The 16,876-nt window shown below is 41.8% G+C and overlaps 2 protein-coding genes across 2 annotated transcripts; both read right to left on the reverse strand.

Moving 5' to 3' along the window:
• Positions 1,549-3,184, reverse strand: LOC8054941 (protein MIZU-KUSSEI 1). Its single transcript, XM_002458176.2, has one exon. It carries the CDS (start codon positions 2,684-2,686, stop codon positions 1,799-1,801), a length of 888 nt encoding a protein of 295 aa, XP_002458221.1. The 5' UTR covers positions 2,687-3,184; the 3' UTR covers positions 1,549-1,798.
• On the reverse strand, positions 7,206-9,995 carry LOC8054942 (single-stranded DNA-binding protein, mitochondrial). The gene is made up of 4 exons (XM_002458177.2): positions 9,649-9,995; positions 9,332-9,558; positions 8,673-8,773; positions 7,206-7,665 (listed from the first exon to the last, which is right to left on the reverse strand). The coding sequence occupies exons 1-4, from the start codon at positions 9,910-9,912 to the stop codon at positions 7,592-7,594; spliced, it is 666 nt and encodes a 221-aa protein (XP_002458222.1). The 5' UTR covers positions 9,913-9,995; the 3' UTR covers positions 7,206-7,591.

Below are 16,876 nucleotides of genomic sequence, written 5' to 3' on the forward strand. Positions count from 1 at the left end.
AATTTCTAGACAATGTTTAGGCACCACTTACACTGGAAGCTTTAATACGTAGGAGAATCTGTGATCTATTCATGATGATGTCATGGACATGGCTATGATGTTGTTCTAGAGCTCCATCATTTGATAGTAGTGGTAAAGTTTCTTTGGAGTTTGGACATTTTAAGTGTTCGATGTTGTTTAAGAGAAACATAGCTAAGATATCCTAACTGAATGGGATTGCCCTAAGAAATTGTTTGCAAGCATAGTTTCATAAATTCAAAATTATTGGGATTTCCCCTAAGAAATTGGGGCTAGAAATTGTTGGGATTACAAAATTTTCTAAGCAAAGTTAGCAATTAAAATCCCAAGACCCATAGGCAGTCACATGCGCACACCGTCACAAGTCACATGATTTTTGACGCGAAAAACAAGTGCTTCATGGCAGCAGGAGATCTAGCATATGGCCTTAGGCCTCACATCGTATCTTGCCAAACCACTCCACCCATGAGTCACTTGTGTCCATTTCATCTATTCTTTCTTCTCATTTTATTTTTATGTGATTTTGAAATGAGTATTTAGACCCTAAACAAGTTTAAATGAAAAAGTTATCAACTACAAAGTTATATAACTTTTCAAGATAGACAATTTGGTTTTGATTGTTTCAACATCTTAGGTTGTTTGAAAATTTTGAATCTCAAATGTGAGAAAGTCAAATGTAATTTTTCTTGGATAGATGATTTCATTTGAAAAGGTTGACAACTAGTCAACTATAAGTACAACTCTTTGTGTTATACAACTTTGGTATCGATCGTTTCTCCATGCGAGGCTGTTTGAAAATTTTGAATTCCAAATGGGAGGAATTCAAACATGGTTTTTCTAAGATAGATGATTTCAAATAAAAAAATGCCAATAACAAAGTTGTATAAGTCTTTGAGATCTACGGCTCTGGGTTTTGCTCATCTCTACATCTGAGGTTATTTGAAAAGTTGTCTACTACAAAGTTGTATAACTCTTCAAGGTTTGTAATTTTGGTTTTGGTAGTTTCTCCGTCCAATGTTGTTTAAAAAGTTTAAATTTCTCTGTATAGGTCCTATTTTTAATGAGTCATCTCTAAAATTGATTTTTAGGAACATAGAGTCATCTCTAAAGTATGAGCATTTCTAGAGATGGCTTGATTTGGTCCAATTTATAGACCCTATTGCAAGTTCCTTTAGGAGTTTGTTTCATTCTTTAGATTATTGCAAGTTCCACTGAAGTAACAAATGCTGATTAGCGAAATTGATTTAGTGGAAGACATACTCTTTACTGCATTATAATCTTGCAACACCGTCACCTGTACTCTTTGACCTTACTCTCTGACCTTAGGCCTTGCCGCCTTGTTTAGTTTACCTTCAAATTAAAAAAAATCAAGATTTCTCGAATCTTACGTCAAATAGAGCACTAAATATATATGAAAAAAAAACTAATTGTATAGTTAAACAATAATTATTAAATACAAAAAAATGCTATAGTGTCAAAATGTAAAAACTTTTCGTAACTAAAAAAAGGCTTACTGCAGAGGAGAGATGATTGACCAACATGACGAATTCACAATATATGGGAAATCCAGCCACACCTCCCAGAAACGCCCAAACAAGAAAATGTTTTCCAACAAGTTTCATTGTGCAGTGGTCTAAAGTCTAAACTGACACGCATTTTTCACAACCACAGTACCAATAACAATAAGCACGAGGAAAACACACGTACTAGAAGGAGAGACAGCAGCTTAAAGCATGCAAGATCGCGGTGGCTGTCACAGCAGCTTAAGGTAAATGCGCGATCAAACTCTAAGGAGGTAGACGCTAAGCTCCGGGCCGCCATTGCCGCCGGTGCTGCTGTCCGGGTTCATCATGTAGAATGCCTCCGAGTCGCGGGAGCCCACGACGCGCTCGAAGCGAGCGCGCATGTACATGACGTCGCCCTCGCCGCCGCCGCCGCACGCCGCCGGTATGACGCCCGCGCCCATAGACACGGGCTCCAGCGCGCGCAGCACGCGCCAGTCCGCGGCGCCGCACTCGCGCCGCACCGCGTACCCGCAGCCCTTGCCGTTGCAGTACGCGCGCCACGCCTTCTCCTCGACCAGCTTCCTGCCGCCGCCGCCGCCGCCATTGGTCGCGGCCGCGGCGCAGGCGGCGCCCTTGGCGCGGTCGCACTCGAGCGCGATGCGGACGAGGCCCGAGGCCATCTCGCGCACCAGCGACGCCGTGGGCGCGGCGAGCTCGAGCAGCAGCGCGGGGCACGCGCGCGGGTCCACCTGGAACGCGAGGTGGACGTGGCCGCGGCGGTGGCCGTAGAGCGTGCCCGTGAGCCGCGCGCCGAGCCCGACCTGCCGGTGCCGGCCGGCGATGGCCGCGGCGAGCGCCGTGCGCAGCCGGGAGACCGCCGTGCGGCACTTCTTGCCGCGCTGCTTCGGTGGAGCTGGAGGTGGCGCCGCCTTGGGCGGCGGGGACACGAAGTCCTCCGAGTGGAAGGACGCGCAGCTGGAGGAGAACGCCATGGCCGACTCGTCCTCGTCGTCGGCCTCTGAGCCCTTGCTGCCGGAGCCGCCCTCCTCGCCGCCGGCCGTGCCGCCATGGCTGCTGCTCTTGACAAGAACCGGCCACTTGAAGTTCCTCCGGGAGAAGGAGAAGGAGGACTCGTGGGGGCTCCTCGCCATGATGGTCCTCATGGTTGCTAGCTGTGGGCGAGAGTGTGGTATTGCCAGTCCGTGGTCTCCGAGTGCAGGAGGATGGAGCCAAGCTTTGTATACTGCGAGCGAGACTGGTGAGCAGAACCCACCAAACTGAGCACAGCACAGCAGCAGACAGGGGAGAAGAGAGAAGAGAAGCGCGAAAGCTTCTCGGCTTTGTCTTGTTCCCGGCCACGTATAGCAGAGGTGTGTTGTGTTTTCATGTGGAAAAATGGAAGACAAGCTGCAGATTCTGGCAGGCTGGGAGCCGTACTAATCCATTTGACAAACGATTAGTACTAGTATATAACTACGGTAGTACAGTACGTACTACAGTACGTTGGAGAGGAGGGCCGAGGGCGTGTCGGGCATGATGGTTTGGCACGCCTTCTTGACAGGGTGAATTGTTTACTATGGAGGTTCTGACGTTACAGTGGACTAGTGGTAAATGCAAAGCTCGTTCCCGTTCACTGAACATACTCATCGCAACCGAAATTCTTCTGTACCGAGAGTCTAGCAAAAGTAGCTTATCTTTAGCTTTTTATTTGACTTCACCTTCACAGATTATAAAATTGTTTGGTGAAACAACTTCTTAGACCTTGTTTAAGAGAGCTTCACATCATTAATGAAGTCGTTTTTAGAGGCTTTACCTCCACAGATAGTTCTTTCGGTAGAGCTGTAACCGTTTTGATAATCCTTTAGCAAAACGGCTCCTTGTGGTAGACAAATGAGATAAAAAGACCATAATATCTTTCTCTTTTTTCTCTCCACGCCTTCTACCTCTGTTCGAATTCAACTCTATGTGCATCTCTGACCTCGGCACGCCCTCCTCAGCCCCCAGCGTGTCCTCCCCAGTCCCGATGAGTCTCGACATGGGTAATCCTGAGTTTGATCCTCGCTTGGTTCCACGTAGGCAAGGTGAAGCCACTATTTTTTGCTCCACCACTCATCTATCTTGTCTCCGTATGTTTTAAGGGGCTCCTTGCCTGAAACTGTTTCATTGTATTCTGTTTGGTAGAAAACACGTCTAAACGGCTCCTGAAGCCGATGGAGAAGACCTACCAAACGGGTCTAAGAAGTTGTTTTATGGATCCACTTAACACATGGACTTATTTGTTATTACGCCACTTTTTTTCTTCGCTCTTTAATTTCCTCTCCCTCTTTCTCATCACTGCGTGTACAAATTCTCACTCGTTCCGCAGGGTCGGACTAAAGCCTGTAGCTTGGTAACTCGCTCGACTCGGCTCATTAGTGGCTTGGCTCGCTTATATTTTTATACGGGTTGAATCAGCATTTTAGCTCGTGTAGTTAACGAGCTAGCTTGTGAGCCTAATAAGCCAAAGTTGTTGGCCTTACACTTATATTAGTTTTGTATTATTCATGTCTTGAAACTTTATGGTTGGCCTAGGTCCTGAGTTATTATAACTCCATCACTTTATTTTTATTGGATATATGTATAATCAATAATTGATTACAAATGCATTATATACAGTACAAAGTATGGATCATGGATATATGGTATCATACTATAGTATATTGTTGTATTTATATATATGTTAGCATATATTAATTATTTGTTTGATTTAAAGCTTATTGATGTGTTATTTTCATATTATTACTATTCTTAAGTTTTATATCTCTAGCTCGCGAGCTAAACGAGCCAAAGCTAGATAGCTACATACTCCCTCCGTGCTTGAATACTGCTATTTCTAGAAGAAATTTTTGTCCACATATACTGCTATTTTTACTAGCATATTCGGTCCACCAGCCCATTTAATTTCTCCTCGGAACTTTCATGGTCCACCAGCCCATTTAATTTCTTCTAGTGAGTAGTACTTTGGTGCATGGCAATTGTTTGAGTCTGTTTAATTGGCATTAAATGCAGCTCGTTGGAACCAGAGAACCATGGTTTAACGTACATGATTAAATGGTGGAACCTAAATTAATTGAGGGTAGAATGGTCTTTTGTTTGCCACACTAATCTGTCTGAAATCTCTGCTACAAATAGCAGTATTTGAGGACGGAGGGAGTATAAAACTGCTCCCGCAGCGGTTCCCATAGCGCTATCTAATGAGTCCGAGTTGAGCCAATTGTGGTTGTAGGACCTACAAGGTAATCCACGTAGGATAAACAAGAATGCACCGTTGTCCGTCATGATCTATACTGTGGTGTTTGTACCAGTGTGTCGAGCTTGAGTGTTTTTTTTTTTTTGAAAGCAGAGCAAGAGTGAATTTATTTGGGGCTTTTGGTTAGACTGGCTGTCCGGCACAGTCATGTTTTGCAAGAATGGAGTAGGTATATTCCGGCGAACATTGAGTGACGAAATTCAATCAGTTCGGTGGCCCGGTGCTGACTAGGATTCGAGAGTTTGAACCAACTGTATCTTTATTGGGGGACACACTCCTTAATCCTGGTACAGACGTAATTATGCAAGCATGTGTCGCTCTCTGAAAGCCAATTCGGCACATGGTGCCCCCTAGTGTACTGACTTCTTGTCCCGTTCTGATCAGGAGTACTGTAGGTTGACAGGTTTAAGAGCCCATCTCACAAAATATTTAAGGCCTTGTTTAAGTTCGCAAAAATTTCCAAGATTCTCCGTCACATCGAATCTTTGGTCGCATACATGGAGCATTAAATATAGATAAAAATAAAAACTAATTGTACAGTTTACCTGTAATTTGTGAGATGAATCTTTTGAACCTAGTTAAATGAAAATGCTACAATAGTCAAAAACCAAAAATTTGGACAAGGCCTTACTGTCACGCCCGTCCTCAGCGAGCTGAAATCCTGTAGTACTTCAAGTCTGAACCTGTAACGGAGATTCCCTTGGCATTCCAAAGCCACGCGTAGGTTGAATTTCGCCTACCCGTGTCTGGAGGTCCCAAATGCGTCCAAGCTGCTTGCTGAGAAAAGGATAGGCAAGGCCGCAAGTACCAGGACAGTGTTTGTCGCGCAGTGACGCCAACCATGGGTTGGTGCCTCCATGCGGGTAAGGGCACTGTTTGGAAGTTCTGTGATGTTTTTCACATGTAATTTATGTGTTAGGCCTTGTTTAGTTCCTAAAATTTCTAAAATCCTCTATCACATCAAATCTTTAGACGCATAAATAAAACATTAAACATAGATAAAAATAACTAATTGTATAGTTTGCTTGTAATTTGCGAGACGAATTTAACTGAACCTAAAAAATTTCACGAACTAAGCCTTATACTTCGTGAGTTAGCATGAGAGAGGAAGAAGAATAGAACACGAGCGAGGAGGGTTGGGGATGGAACTCTGAATGCTTAGACTGTCTCCAACAGTGTGAACCCAAACTAGAGGATGCATTCATCAATTTGGGTTGGCACAGCGAAAGGGTACGAGACCCATAACCTCCTCTCTCCAACAACAGACGCAACAAAGCAGACGCATCTCCCTTCCTCCTCTCGCGAGCGTCAAGCCCGGACTCTGTAGCCACCCTCGCCGCCTCCTCTTCCCTTCCTATCGCGGACAGCAAAAGCTGGTTGCCGCCCCTGCCAAGCTTCGCCCCTGGAGCAGATCCACGGCGGCCTCCCCCTCCACCACCCCTCGCGGATCCACGCTCGTCCCCTTCGTCACTTATGGCGGCGGCTAGGCCACCTGCGGGGACTGGAGATGCCATGGCTGCGCCCCCTCGCCGACCGGTGAGAACTAGGCCAACCTCGGTGGGGTGGATCGGCGACATCAAAGCGCAGTCTGCTTCCCTAGCGGAGCTTCCAGGTGCGTTTCTGAGCTGCCTCCGCACAGAGCTCCCCGTCGCGGGTCTGCCATGGTCGCACCGGCAGCTCCCAATCGCAGGCCCACCATCGTCGATGGTGCAAATTTGGGTCGAGGAGAGAGCGATGCAGTTTTGGTTTCCCTCTCACCTCCGACGCAAAATGGGTGCTCACATGTATTCTTTGTTGGAGGGCGCTTTTCACTGTACACCAGGCATTTTAGGTATTTGGTAGACTTTTGTGTTCCTTGTTGGAGACAGTCTTAGCAGAGTTTCAGTTTAGTTGTACAAATTGTCTGCCAAACGCCTCTCAAGTGCTAGCATTTATACAACGCCTCTCAAGTACTAGCATTTATACAGGAGCTATGCCTTCCACTCTGGACCAAAGACGCACATTGGGCCGGCGGACTCTCTTGGGCCGAGACGACGGAGATGGGTCGGAGTCTTTGTTGTCTGATCGGAAACAGCACAGCTATCTTCAGCAACCCTGAAGCACTTATATTTTCTTGTGAATCAGAAAACCACTGTAATACCTCTTCTCCAACATCTAAAAATAGACATACTATTTTATCGAACAACGGATTGGTGACAAACACCTCAGAATATTTCTAGAACCGATACAGGACCTTGCAGGGGAGGGTAAATGGCAAAAACCAGTTACATAGCCGAAAGTCTCCTAGTATAAAAACCCCTTACCATGTACAGTACTTTTCGCATATTATTATATGCCTCTTTGAGACCATTCCAATGCACTTGTCGAGTATTCCTGGCACAACACCACTGAGATGCACAAATGTCATGGGATTGAAATTTTATTACCTCTTCGTCCCTAGAGAAGACGAAACATTTCTTTGAAAAAAAAACTAAGAATGAAAAGGTACAAAGAAACCACTCTGCAGAGCATGTCTTGTGTTAAATTAGGTTACTGGCTACACATCCTATAGGTTGCTGCTCAACGATTACAAGGCATCTACAATGGTGTTGAGAGCTTGAGAAAGCAAGAATCTGATAAAATTCAATACAGCAAAAGACTCGAATCACCACCAGGATGTGTTGGTCCACTCAGATTTCAGCAATATAGAACAAGTAACACCATTGTGAATCTTGTGATAATACCTCCATCCCAGTTAACTCAGCAAGCCGGCATATGCTCAGTTGAACATAACTGAATATCAGAAGTAGCCGACGCCCTTGACTTCACCCAACTTTGGAGCATTGGTGTCATTGCCCAGAAACAAGAGACGACCTGTTACATGACAATGTCATAATCTGGTAGGCACAAACACCAGTGCAAAATCTCAACATAATCTGTCCACATGAGACCTAACATTACTTTGCATGATGGGAAAAAAAGATATGAAAAGAGAACCAAATAACCTATGAAAAGAGAATCAAGTAACCTAGGTGCTGAACGCTGTGAAAGCACCTACGCAAGCATTTACTGCCATGAATATTTTAAAAATGAAGGATAATGTTTAACTCAGATATGAAACATCGTGTGGTCTCATAGTATTAGTTCACATCGATTTGGAAATGGTTCTACTATGCTTTTCAGAGATTCAGTTGATTTAGATTAATAATTAATGAAACATTTATTGTTTTATCACATGAAAGAATTAATGAAAATATCAGGACCCAAATTCCAAGATATCTATGTTTTTGTGGCGGTCTTCAGGAGTGCCTTATAAACTACTAATAAAGTGAAAGAGGAGAACATCTCCAAAAGATTTTACATCTGGGGTATTATTAGCAACAGATTCCTTGTCTACAATCTTTATACCAGCATATTTGAGAGAGATGGAGGCATATCACATCAAGTCATCAACAATTAAAATCACAATTCCAAACAGTACAATATTCACCAACTGTTCATTGTTTAAACATTGGTAGGACACGAGAAGAGATACCCAAAAGGTAAAATTGCTATATTATTGCTGGAACGTGATTGAGCATCTATGCTAATGCTTATACTGTATTTGCTACTGGCATGAATCTAGATGCAGATGAATTTCTAAAAGTAGTAAGTTGTGGGTGTAATAGTTCCCCATTTTCATTTTACTATATTCCTTGATGATATTCATCAATTGAAGATTCTAAACTGTTCCCCTTCTATTCAATAAGGAAATGGTAGTAAGGACAAGAAAGGGAACTAGTTAAAACAGAGCCATGAGCAATAGATAAGTTGAAACTTCAATCATGGCCTACAAAAGGCAATATACGCTATAAATTAAATTGATAGTGCAAGAAGCATACCAGTTGATCGCACAGCTATTTCTCTTATGCGTCTAACCAGCCCAGTAATTGGATCACAGAACACTTTGGTCTCAAGATTTCCTTCCAAATAGAGGACAGTGCTGAAATGTTGCAATCAATGCATATTTGAATGTATCAGCATTTCTTAAGGTTAGAAAATCAATCAACCCAATTAATCAAACTCTGATAAAGGAACTGTGAATCTTATAAAACTATAATAAAACTGAACAATGCTGCACTTGACGAAACCAAAATGAAATCCACCCAAAACATGAAAGTATCCACTAAATCATGTCAAAAGAAACCTACAAAGTGAACTAAAAATGGCTATATATGCAATTATCTATATCTACAAAGAGAAACCTACACTCATTTTTTCCCGATCTAGAAAAGTAGTGCTTAACTCATGGGACAAAATCAAATAACGTCAGTTACAGTTCGGAATGGAGGCTAAAGGACTAGTATTATCCTCCCCTTTTGCATCAAGTTTCAAAGCATAGCACATTAACCATGCAGACAAATCCAATACTCGGTATATATCAACCAAATGGGAGTAACCAAAGCTGGCCCTCTTGCTAACTCCCAGCCATTCGGCTGAAAATTACATTTCTTTTCAAGGTAAATTCCAACAGCACGACTACAAGCAGACAAGGGCTCACCCAGTCTTAACGTTTTTGAGCGCGAGGGTGCCGAGGCGCTCTGGGTAGACGCAGACGCGGTGCCACTGCACGGAGCACCTGTCGGCGTACTGGTGCGGCTCCTCGCGATCCAGCGGGCGGCGGTTGTTGCGGATGCCGCCGGTGCCGAGCGAGAAGAGGACGACGGTCCTCCCATTCCGCAGCCGCTTCTGCATCGGCTCCTGCCCGACCTTCCCCACCAGTATCGCCTTCACAACCCCGCCAAAAGCGGGAAATCATCAGTTGGCACCAAATTAAACCCAAAATGGAAGGGGGAGAATCAAGAGCTCCAGTCCAACCTTGTAGATGCCAGGATCGAGGCCGTTCTCGAGAGGGCGGGTGGTGTCGGGCGGGCGCGGGCGGTTCGACGTCTGCTGACGATCCTGGTCCGCGCGGGGCTGGTAGTGCTCGTGCTCAGGGTCGGACTCCGCATCGGATCCGTTGAACGAAGGGGTCGAGGAACTGGGCGTCGTGGTGGTGGAGAAGGAGCTGAGTCGGGATGACAGGAAGCGGCGGGACAGGATGAGGCGGCGGGCGAGGAGGGAGGCGGAGGAGGCCGCCATGGATGCACGCCGCGAGGAGAGGAGAAGCAGAGCGGAGGGGAGGGAAGAGGCAGTGAGGCAGGAATCGTCGACGGCGCTAAACCCTCTGCAAAAACCTAGCTGTCACGGGTCAGGTGGACGGGGCCGTTGTATGGGCCGAGCTGTATCGCCACGGTGGGCTGGGCTGTATCCCCACGATGCGCTACTTTGGAAACGGATTATTACATTATCGGAATTCCTACATTATTTACATTATATATATTGTGTGTATAGAGACTCCATGGTTAATTTTTTTTTCTTATAAAAAGGATGGGCCTGTTTAGTTCACTGTAGAATGCAAAATGTAAAATACCGATTACTTTGGAATGATGAAATGTAAAATGTCAAAAAATTTAAGGTTATGTTTAGTTCCATCCAAAATATAGAATTTATTATCCTCATTATGGTCTCTTGAGGTCCTTTTGGAGGGGGGAGGGGGGGTTGCATCTTGAGACTAAAATTCAATATAGAGAATAGGAATATTTTTTGTTTGGAAGGTCATGAACAATGTGGACTCTAAGTTTCACATTGTTCGAGGTAAATAAATAACTTTAGACTCTATAATAAAGTCTGTATTGTCAGTGCCCTTACACACCCAATGATCTGGACTCTCTGGAGAGAGACAAATCACAGCTCAGACAGTCTTGGCGCGCGACGCGACCACCGATCGATTGATGCTAGAGATCAGTAGCACGCACGCAGATGTGCATGTCCTGCGGAAACATCTCGTCAGCTGCCTCTCGTGCCATTGTCCCACCCACGTCGAGCACCGCGCGCCATGCCGTGAGCCCCAGGCCGGCCGGGCCGTCGCCTCGGACGACACGCACACGCGGCGCGCGGCACGCCAGATCTTTGGACACTTCCCATAGCATGCATAGCGCGGCGGCTGGTATGACGCAGCAACTGCCGTGTACTTACGTGTGTGTGGGCACGGTCTCTCTGGTCTCTGGTGGGGTACGGATGCCATATTACAAGTACATACTGTATATACATGCATGCATACGGTGCTCCGTACATATACACACGGACTGCCGTATAGAAGCTGGGAGCGACGCCGACGACGTACGGTGCAATGTATCCCAGCCGTCGACAACAGAGTATGATGATGAGGCATAAGCATGGTCCAGGGACTAGCAGGGATACCACATGAAGCTTCTGTTGAGCACATTTCAATTAGTCCGCAGGAGGCTCGCCAGAAGCTAGAAGCCAGATGAGATGCCATGCAATGCATGATGCATGGTCGTCCTCCTTGTAAACACGAGATCTGATCCGCAAGGCGCAAGCGAGCGAGGGAGACCGGAGACCACAAGAACGTGACGACGCCACGGCCCACGGCGGCGGGCAGCACCAGAGATCTCGGGGGTGGGCCTGCGTGAGAGCCTTGTTTAGTTCTATAATTTTTTGCAAAATTAACACTATAACAATTTCATTTATATTTGACAAATATTATCTAATCATAGACTAACTAGACTTAAAAAATTTGTCTCGCAAATTATAGATAAAATATATAATTAGTTTTTTTATTTATATTTAATATTGTATGTATGTGTTATAACATTTGATGTGACGTGGAATTTTTTAAAAAAAATTGCAAATTTTTTTAAGAACTAAACAAGACCCGGGCAATCAGAGACGACGACGGAGGGCACGGTACAGCACGCACCAGTGCACAGCACGCCATGTGACTAGAGATAGCTAGCTAGCCTCCGGCGACAAATCACCCGCACCTTTCTCTGTGTGTTTCCGTGAGACCCTGACTAGCTACGCCCGCCCCGCCCGTCGTCGCCGGCCGGACCACGCCGTGCACGGGCACGGCCTAGGCTTATGCCATGTGGTCGACTTGGTCCCCGGCGCCGGCCAGCCAGTCCGGTGTCCGGCCCTCTCTGCCATGCGCCCATGCCTCGCTACCAACAAACGCTTCTTCATTTCACTCGATTCCTAGCCTGCGACGCTGTCCACTTTCCGCCCCGCCGCTACCTAGCTCCTCTAATTCTATTTGCCGGTAAGAAAAGTCATGACTCAAAGTACTATTTACTGATTTGATATAAGAAAAAAAAACACTACAAAATAGCTAGTATATTTAACAAATAAGCTCAAACGAACATGACCTATAGCCTGCACATTGATATGCATCTGTTCCATAGTCCACAATCTGATACCCAATTAAAACCATTATCCAGTCATCAACCCGTGTCTTATATATGAATTAGAAGAATGTTATGACATAATCATGAAAAGTTTGTGTTTAATACATTCGGCTAACAATGCAAAAATGCACCAAATCTATCCCAAACTATAAGTCATTTGACTTTTTAAACACCAAGTTTGTCCATTCGTCCTATTTAAAAATTTATGCAAAATATCATTTCTTTTATCGTGGCTTAATTTATTAATAAAAGTTATTCAAGAATGACTTAATTAATTTGACTATGTTTACATAGTTTTTTTGAATAAGACGAGTGGTCAAATTTGAGGTCAAAAAAGTCAAATTTCTTATAATTTGGAATGTGGGGAGTACTTAAGTTTGCACACACATTTTCTGTTTATTCGTTTTCTAACACGAAAAAAATCCATCCATCCTAAAAAGAATACAATTCTAGATCTAAACTAACTTTTTTTAAGTTCAACTAAATTTTCACTTAACATTCGTAAAAAAACTATTTGAAGACACGAAGTATTCAATATTTTTTAATTGTTTGATTTTGGGCGTTGAAGGAATATGAATGTTGTAGTAGGGACTGTTGTTTTGACGAATGTTAAGTGATGTACCTAGAAATACATGTATTTGATTATTTATGTTCACAAAATTTCCTTAATGACATAGTTTTACTACATAATAATTTATAATTTCCATGTTTTTAGCAAAACCCCTAAGGGAAATAACTTCTATTACAACTAGGTGAATTCCCCGCGCGGTGCTACGGGATTTTCTTAAAAATAAATCATTATATATATAACATTACTACATGGTATTCAGTATATTTTGTATATATGCATATATATATATATATATGAATTTGACTTGCATGTTATTTTATTGTATTAGATCTAGTAAACAATTATTAAGCTAATAGAAAAAAATAATAGAATATTTTATTACATTATAGAGACATAGGTGATCAAATAAATAGCATACGTAGATGACTTGTATGTTAACAGATTAAATATTTAAAGTATTTCATATGATATAGATGACATGAATATTTTTTATAATTAATATGGGATGACATAGACTTAGCGGAGAATAATGTGGACACATTGCATGAGAGATAGAACATTTAGTGGGTCACTTAGTGGGGAATGATGTAGACACCTTGTATGAAGAGAGAATTCATCTAGTGAGATTTAGCTTTATAAGAGTATATGATATGCTATAGGTCTTGTACCTTCTAGGGAAGGCTACCACTAAATAAGCCAACCATTTAAAACCTTGTATTTATAGTTTATAAACAAATGTTCTCTTATTAAACAATTATATTGAAACTATGTGACAATATTGCAAGAATTTACTTTAAATAATTGTATATATTTTATCAAATTAATGTAACATATCAATACTGGTGATTTAATTCTAAGCACTCTAATTTTTTGAATAATGCTATTAAACATTTATTTCTTCAGCAGAGGAAATTCAACATCAATATCTTGAGTGTTACAATGCAAAATAAAACAACTGTTTTTGCCATTATAGTAACTAAGGATGGATTTTAGGATGGAAACCAGTTTTTTAATAAAATATAATGGAAAATTTGAATAAAAGATCAAGAGCTTGAAGGATTAAAAAATTGTAATAATTTATAAGATTAAAAGTTGGAAACCAAAATAAATATTCATAATGTCACTAAAAGGCTGCAGCAAGAGTAGATAGAACTTAAGCTAAGGTTCAAACTAAATACATATTTAAAACCCACATAGATACAATGTAAAGAATGAAAACATGTAGAGAGTAATCGGTAAATTTATCACCATAGAATAAAGATTAGGGTGAAGATAATTAATTTTGATTTATCCTATGTACTAAATTTATTCACAAAACTTAAACTTGAATACTCATGTGCGGTAAGATTCTGGCCGTGATGAGACATTGGTTTATGCCTTTATGGGCTAGCTAGTATATATCCATGGCTACCGAATTGATGGCAAGTTCCTTTTGCTGATTTTTGAATGATTTTTTTTATCACGCCTGAGAGAACTTTGCATGCCTGTTCTTTCGAAAGAAACTTTGCATACCAGTTCTGAACTTCCGAGCAGCTGGTGACTGATCTGATGAGACGCCTAACACAGATGCAGCGCTGGATTAGTGAGCGAAAAGATTGCTGTAAAAAATGCCGAGCCTGACTGCCTGAGTGCTTCAAAGTCTGATGACATGCCGGAATAGGTTGACAGTTCGTAGAGTGTCAATCTGAATGACCTAGGATTTAGGTTGACAGTTAGTAGAGTGTCAATCTGAATGGCCCAGGATTTGGACGTGACTGCACGAGAACTGGTCGTTGTTGCTTTGTTGGCATGCAGCAAGGAGAACCAGAGCTTACTCAATGTCCAGTAAAACAAGTAGTTATCCATTGCGAGACGCAAGTGTCGCAATCGGACACTGGTGTGCAGTACGCATCATGGTTAATGCAGTTGTGTAGCATAGAGTGGGTGGACAATATGATCTCTCTGCGTGCTACTTAGTAGACGGGATTATCTAAACTCACAGGGCGATGTTGAAACCTGAATGTGACACGGATACTGGTCTCCCACATTGGACCATGATCAGCTAAATGTTTAGCAGCAGTAGATATATAGGAAATGTTTACCAAGAGTTGGGGACAGCGCACGCCGAATGTATATATTATTTCTTCCTCTGCCATTTTTTGTCCACCGCAACTGCAAGGTCATAGGAAAGAACCTTGCGACATCAAACAAGCTCATCGTCCAAGCTCACTGTTTGTTTGTAAAAAAAATATATACTCCCTCCATCTCAAAAAACATGTAATTCTAGCTTTCAAATTTGTCCCAAAAACATGTAATTATAGAGTTAAAGATCAGATCACCTTTTTTAATGAGACCCACCATAAAAATATCCTACATTACTGAAAACTACCATCCATGAGAAAAACATTCTACAAGACAACCACTTCTAGAGAAACAAATGCATATAAAAAGAAATCATAATGTGTTTTTTTTTTGGAAAAATCATAATGTGATTGACAACGCATCAAAGTGTGAAAGCGGTAGGTATAGCAATGGGTGATGCAGTCCGTCTTCAGGATCAGAAACTCAGGTACAGACGTACAGTAGAGATGCCCTATTGATCACAGGCAAATCCTTCTTGGTCTTGGAGATTCTTTTAGGCCCTGTTTAGTTTCCCATCCAAAAATTTTTTATCCATCACATCGAATCTTTGGACATATGCATGGAACATTAAATGTAGATAAAAAAATAAACTAATTACACAGATTAGTTGAGAATCGCGAGACGAATCTTTTAAGCCTAGTTACTCCATGATTAGCCTTAAGTGCTACAGTAACCCGCATATGCTAATGACAGATTAATTATGCTTAATAAATTTGTCTTGCAGTTTCCTGACGAGCTATGTAATTTGTTTTTTTATTAGTTTCTAAAAAACTCTCCCGACATCCTTCCGACACATTCGATGTGACACTCAAAAAATTTTCATCCCCAATCTAAACAGACCCTTAGAGAAATTCATGTGCATGGGCGATTATGCGAATCAACATTTGCACCAAGTGATTGATGCAACTTGTCTTCTTCATCGAAGAGGTATTTGGTTCTAGGGACAGGTGGATAAGTCCTAGCATTTGGTTGAGAGACAAGAACATCCCAAAAAATTAATCGGATTTCTATTAAGAAAAGAAAATTCAAGAAACTAGTAAGAAACTAATCAGTTAGAGGACTTCAAATAAAAACCATAAGTTTTTTTTTATATACTTCCTCCGTTCCAAATTATAAAACATTTTTTTAGTTCTAGATTCATAATTTTTGTTATGTACTTGATATACACTATATCTAGATGTATAGAAAAGCTAAAAACGTCTTATAATTTGGATGGAGAGAGAGAGAGAGTATATATGAAATTAGAATTAGGCCTTGTTTGGATCTGAATTTTTTTTGAATTTTGACATTGAAGCACTTTTGTTTTTATTTGACAAACATTGTCCAATCATAAAGCAACTAGACTTAAAAAATTCGTCTCGCAATTTACAGATAAATTGTGCAATTAGTTTTTATTTTCATCTATATTTAGTGCTACATGCACGTGCCGCAAGATTCGATGTGATGGGGAATTTTGAAAAGTTTTTGGTTTTTGGGCTGAACTAAACAAGGCCTTATTATGTTGTTCTCTTCTTAACTCTATACAAAATCAATATCAGAAGTTTTTATGCGAGCAGTAGTTGTTGATGCTAATAAATAACATGTACCGGGCAAATTATATATCCAAATGTCGTTGATCATTCAAATCAAATCTATTTGGATACTCCTCCCGTCTCTAAGTAAATAACATCTAAGATTTGCCCTAAGCAATTTTCGTAAGTTTTGAGTAATTTTGTACTGTAGGAAAGAATATTAGCAGCATCTACTACTAGCATAACACTAAGTGAGTACACTAATCATACTAATTTTGTGCCATAAATATTAGTTTTAGATCTAAGTAATCCAAGGAAATAAAAACTGTGCTTGTTTGGTTGCTGTCCTGCCAAATGTGGCCGATTCAAATCTTGATTTTTCATGCCATAAATGAACTTTGGCCTTGTTTAGTTCCCCAAAAATTTGTAAAATTTTTCAGATTCTCCGTCACATCGAATCTTTAGATGTATACATTAAGTATTAAATATAGATAAAAATAAAAACTAATTGCACAGTTTGGTCGGAATTGACGAAACGAATCTTTTGAACTTAGTTAGTCTATAATTGGACAATATTTATCAAATACAAACGAAAG

Source organism: Sorghum bicolor, chromosome 3, assembly GCF_000003195.3.
Source record: "Sorghum bicolor cultivar BTx623 chromosome 3, Sorghum_bicolor_NCBIv3, whole genome shotgun sequence".
Taxonomy (NCBI): domain Eukaryota; kingdom Viridiplantae; phylum Streptophyta; class Magnoliopsida; order Poales; family Poaceae; genus Sorghum; species Sorghum bicolor.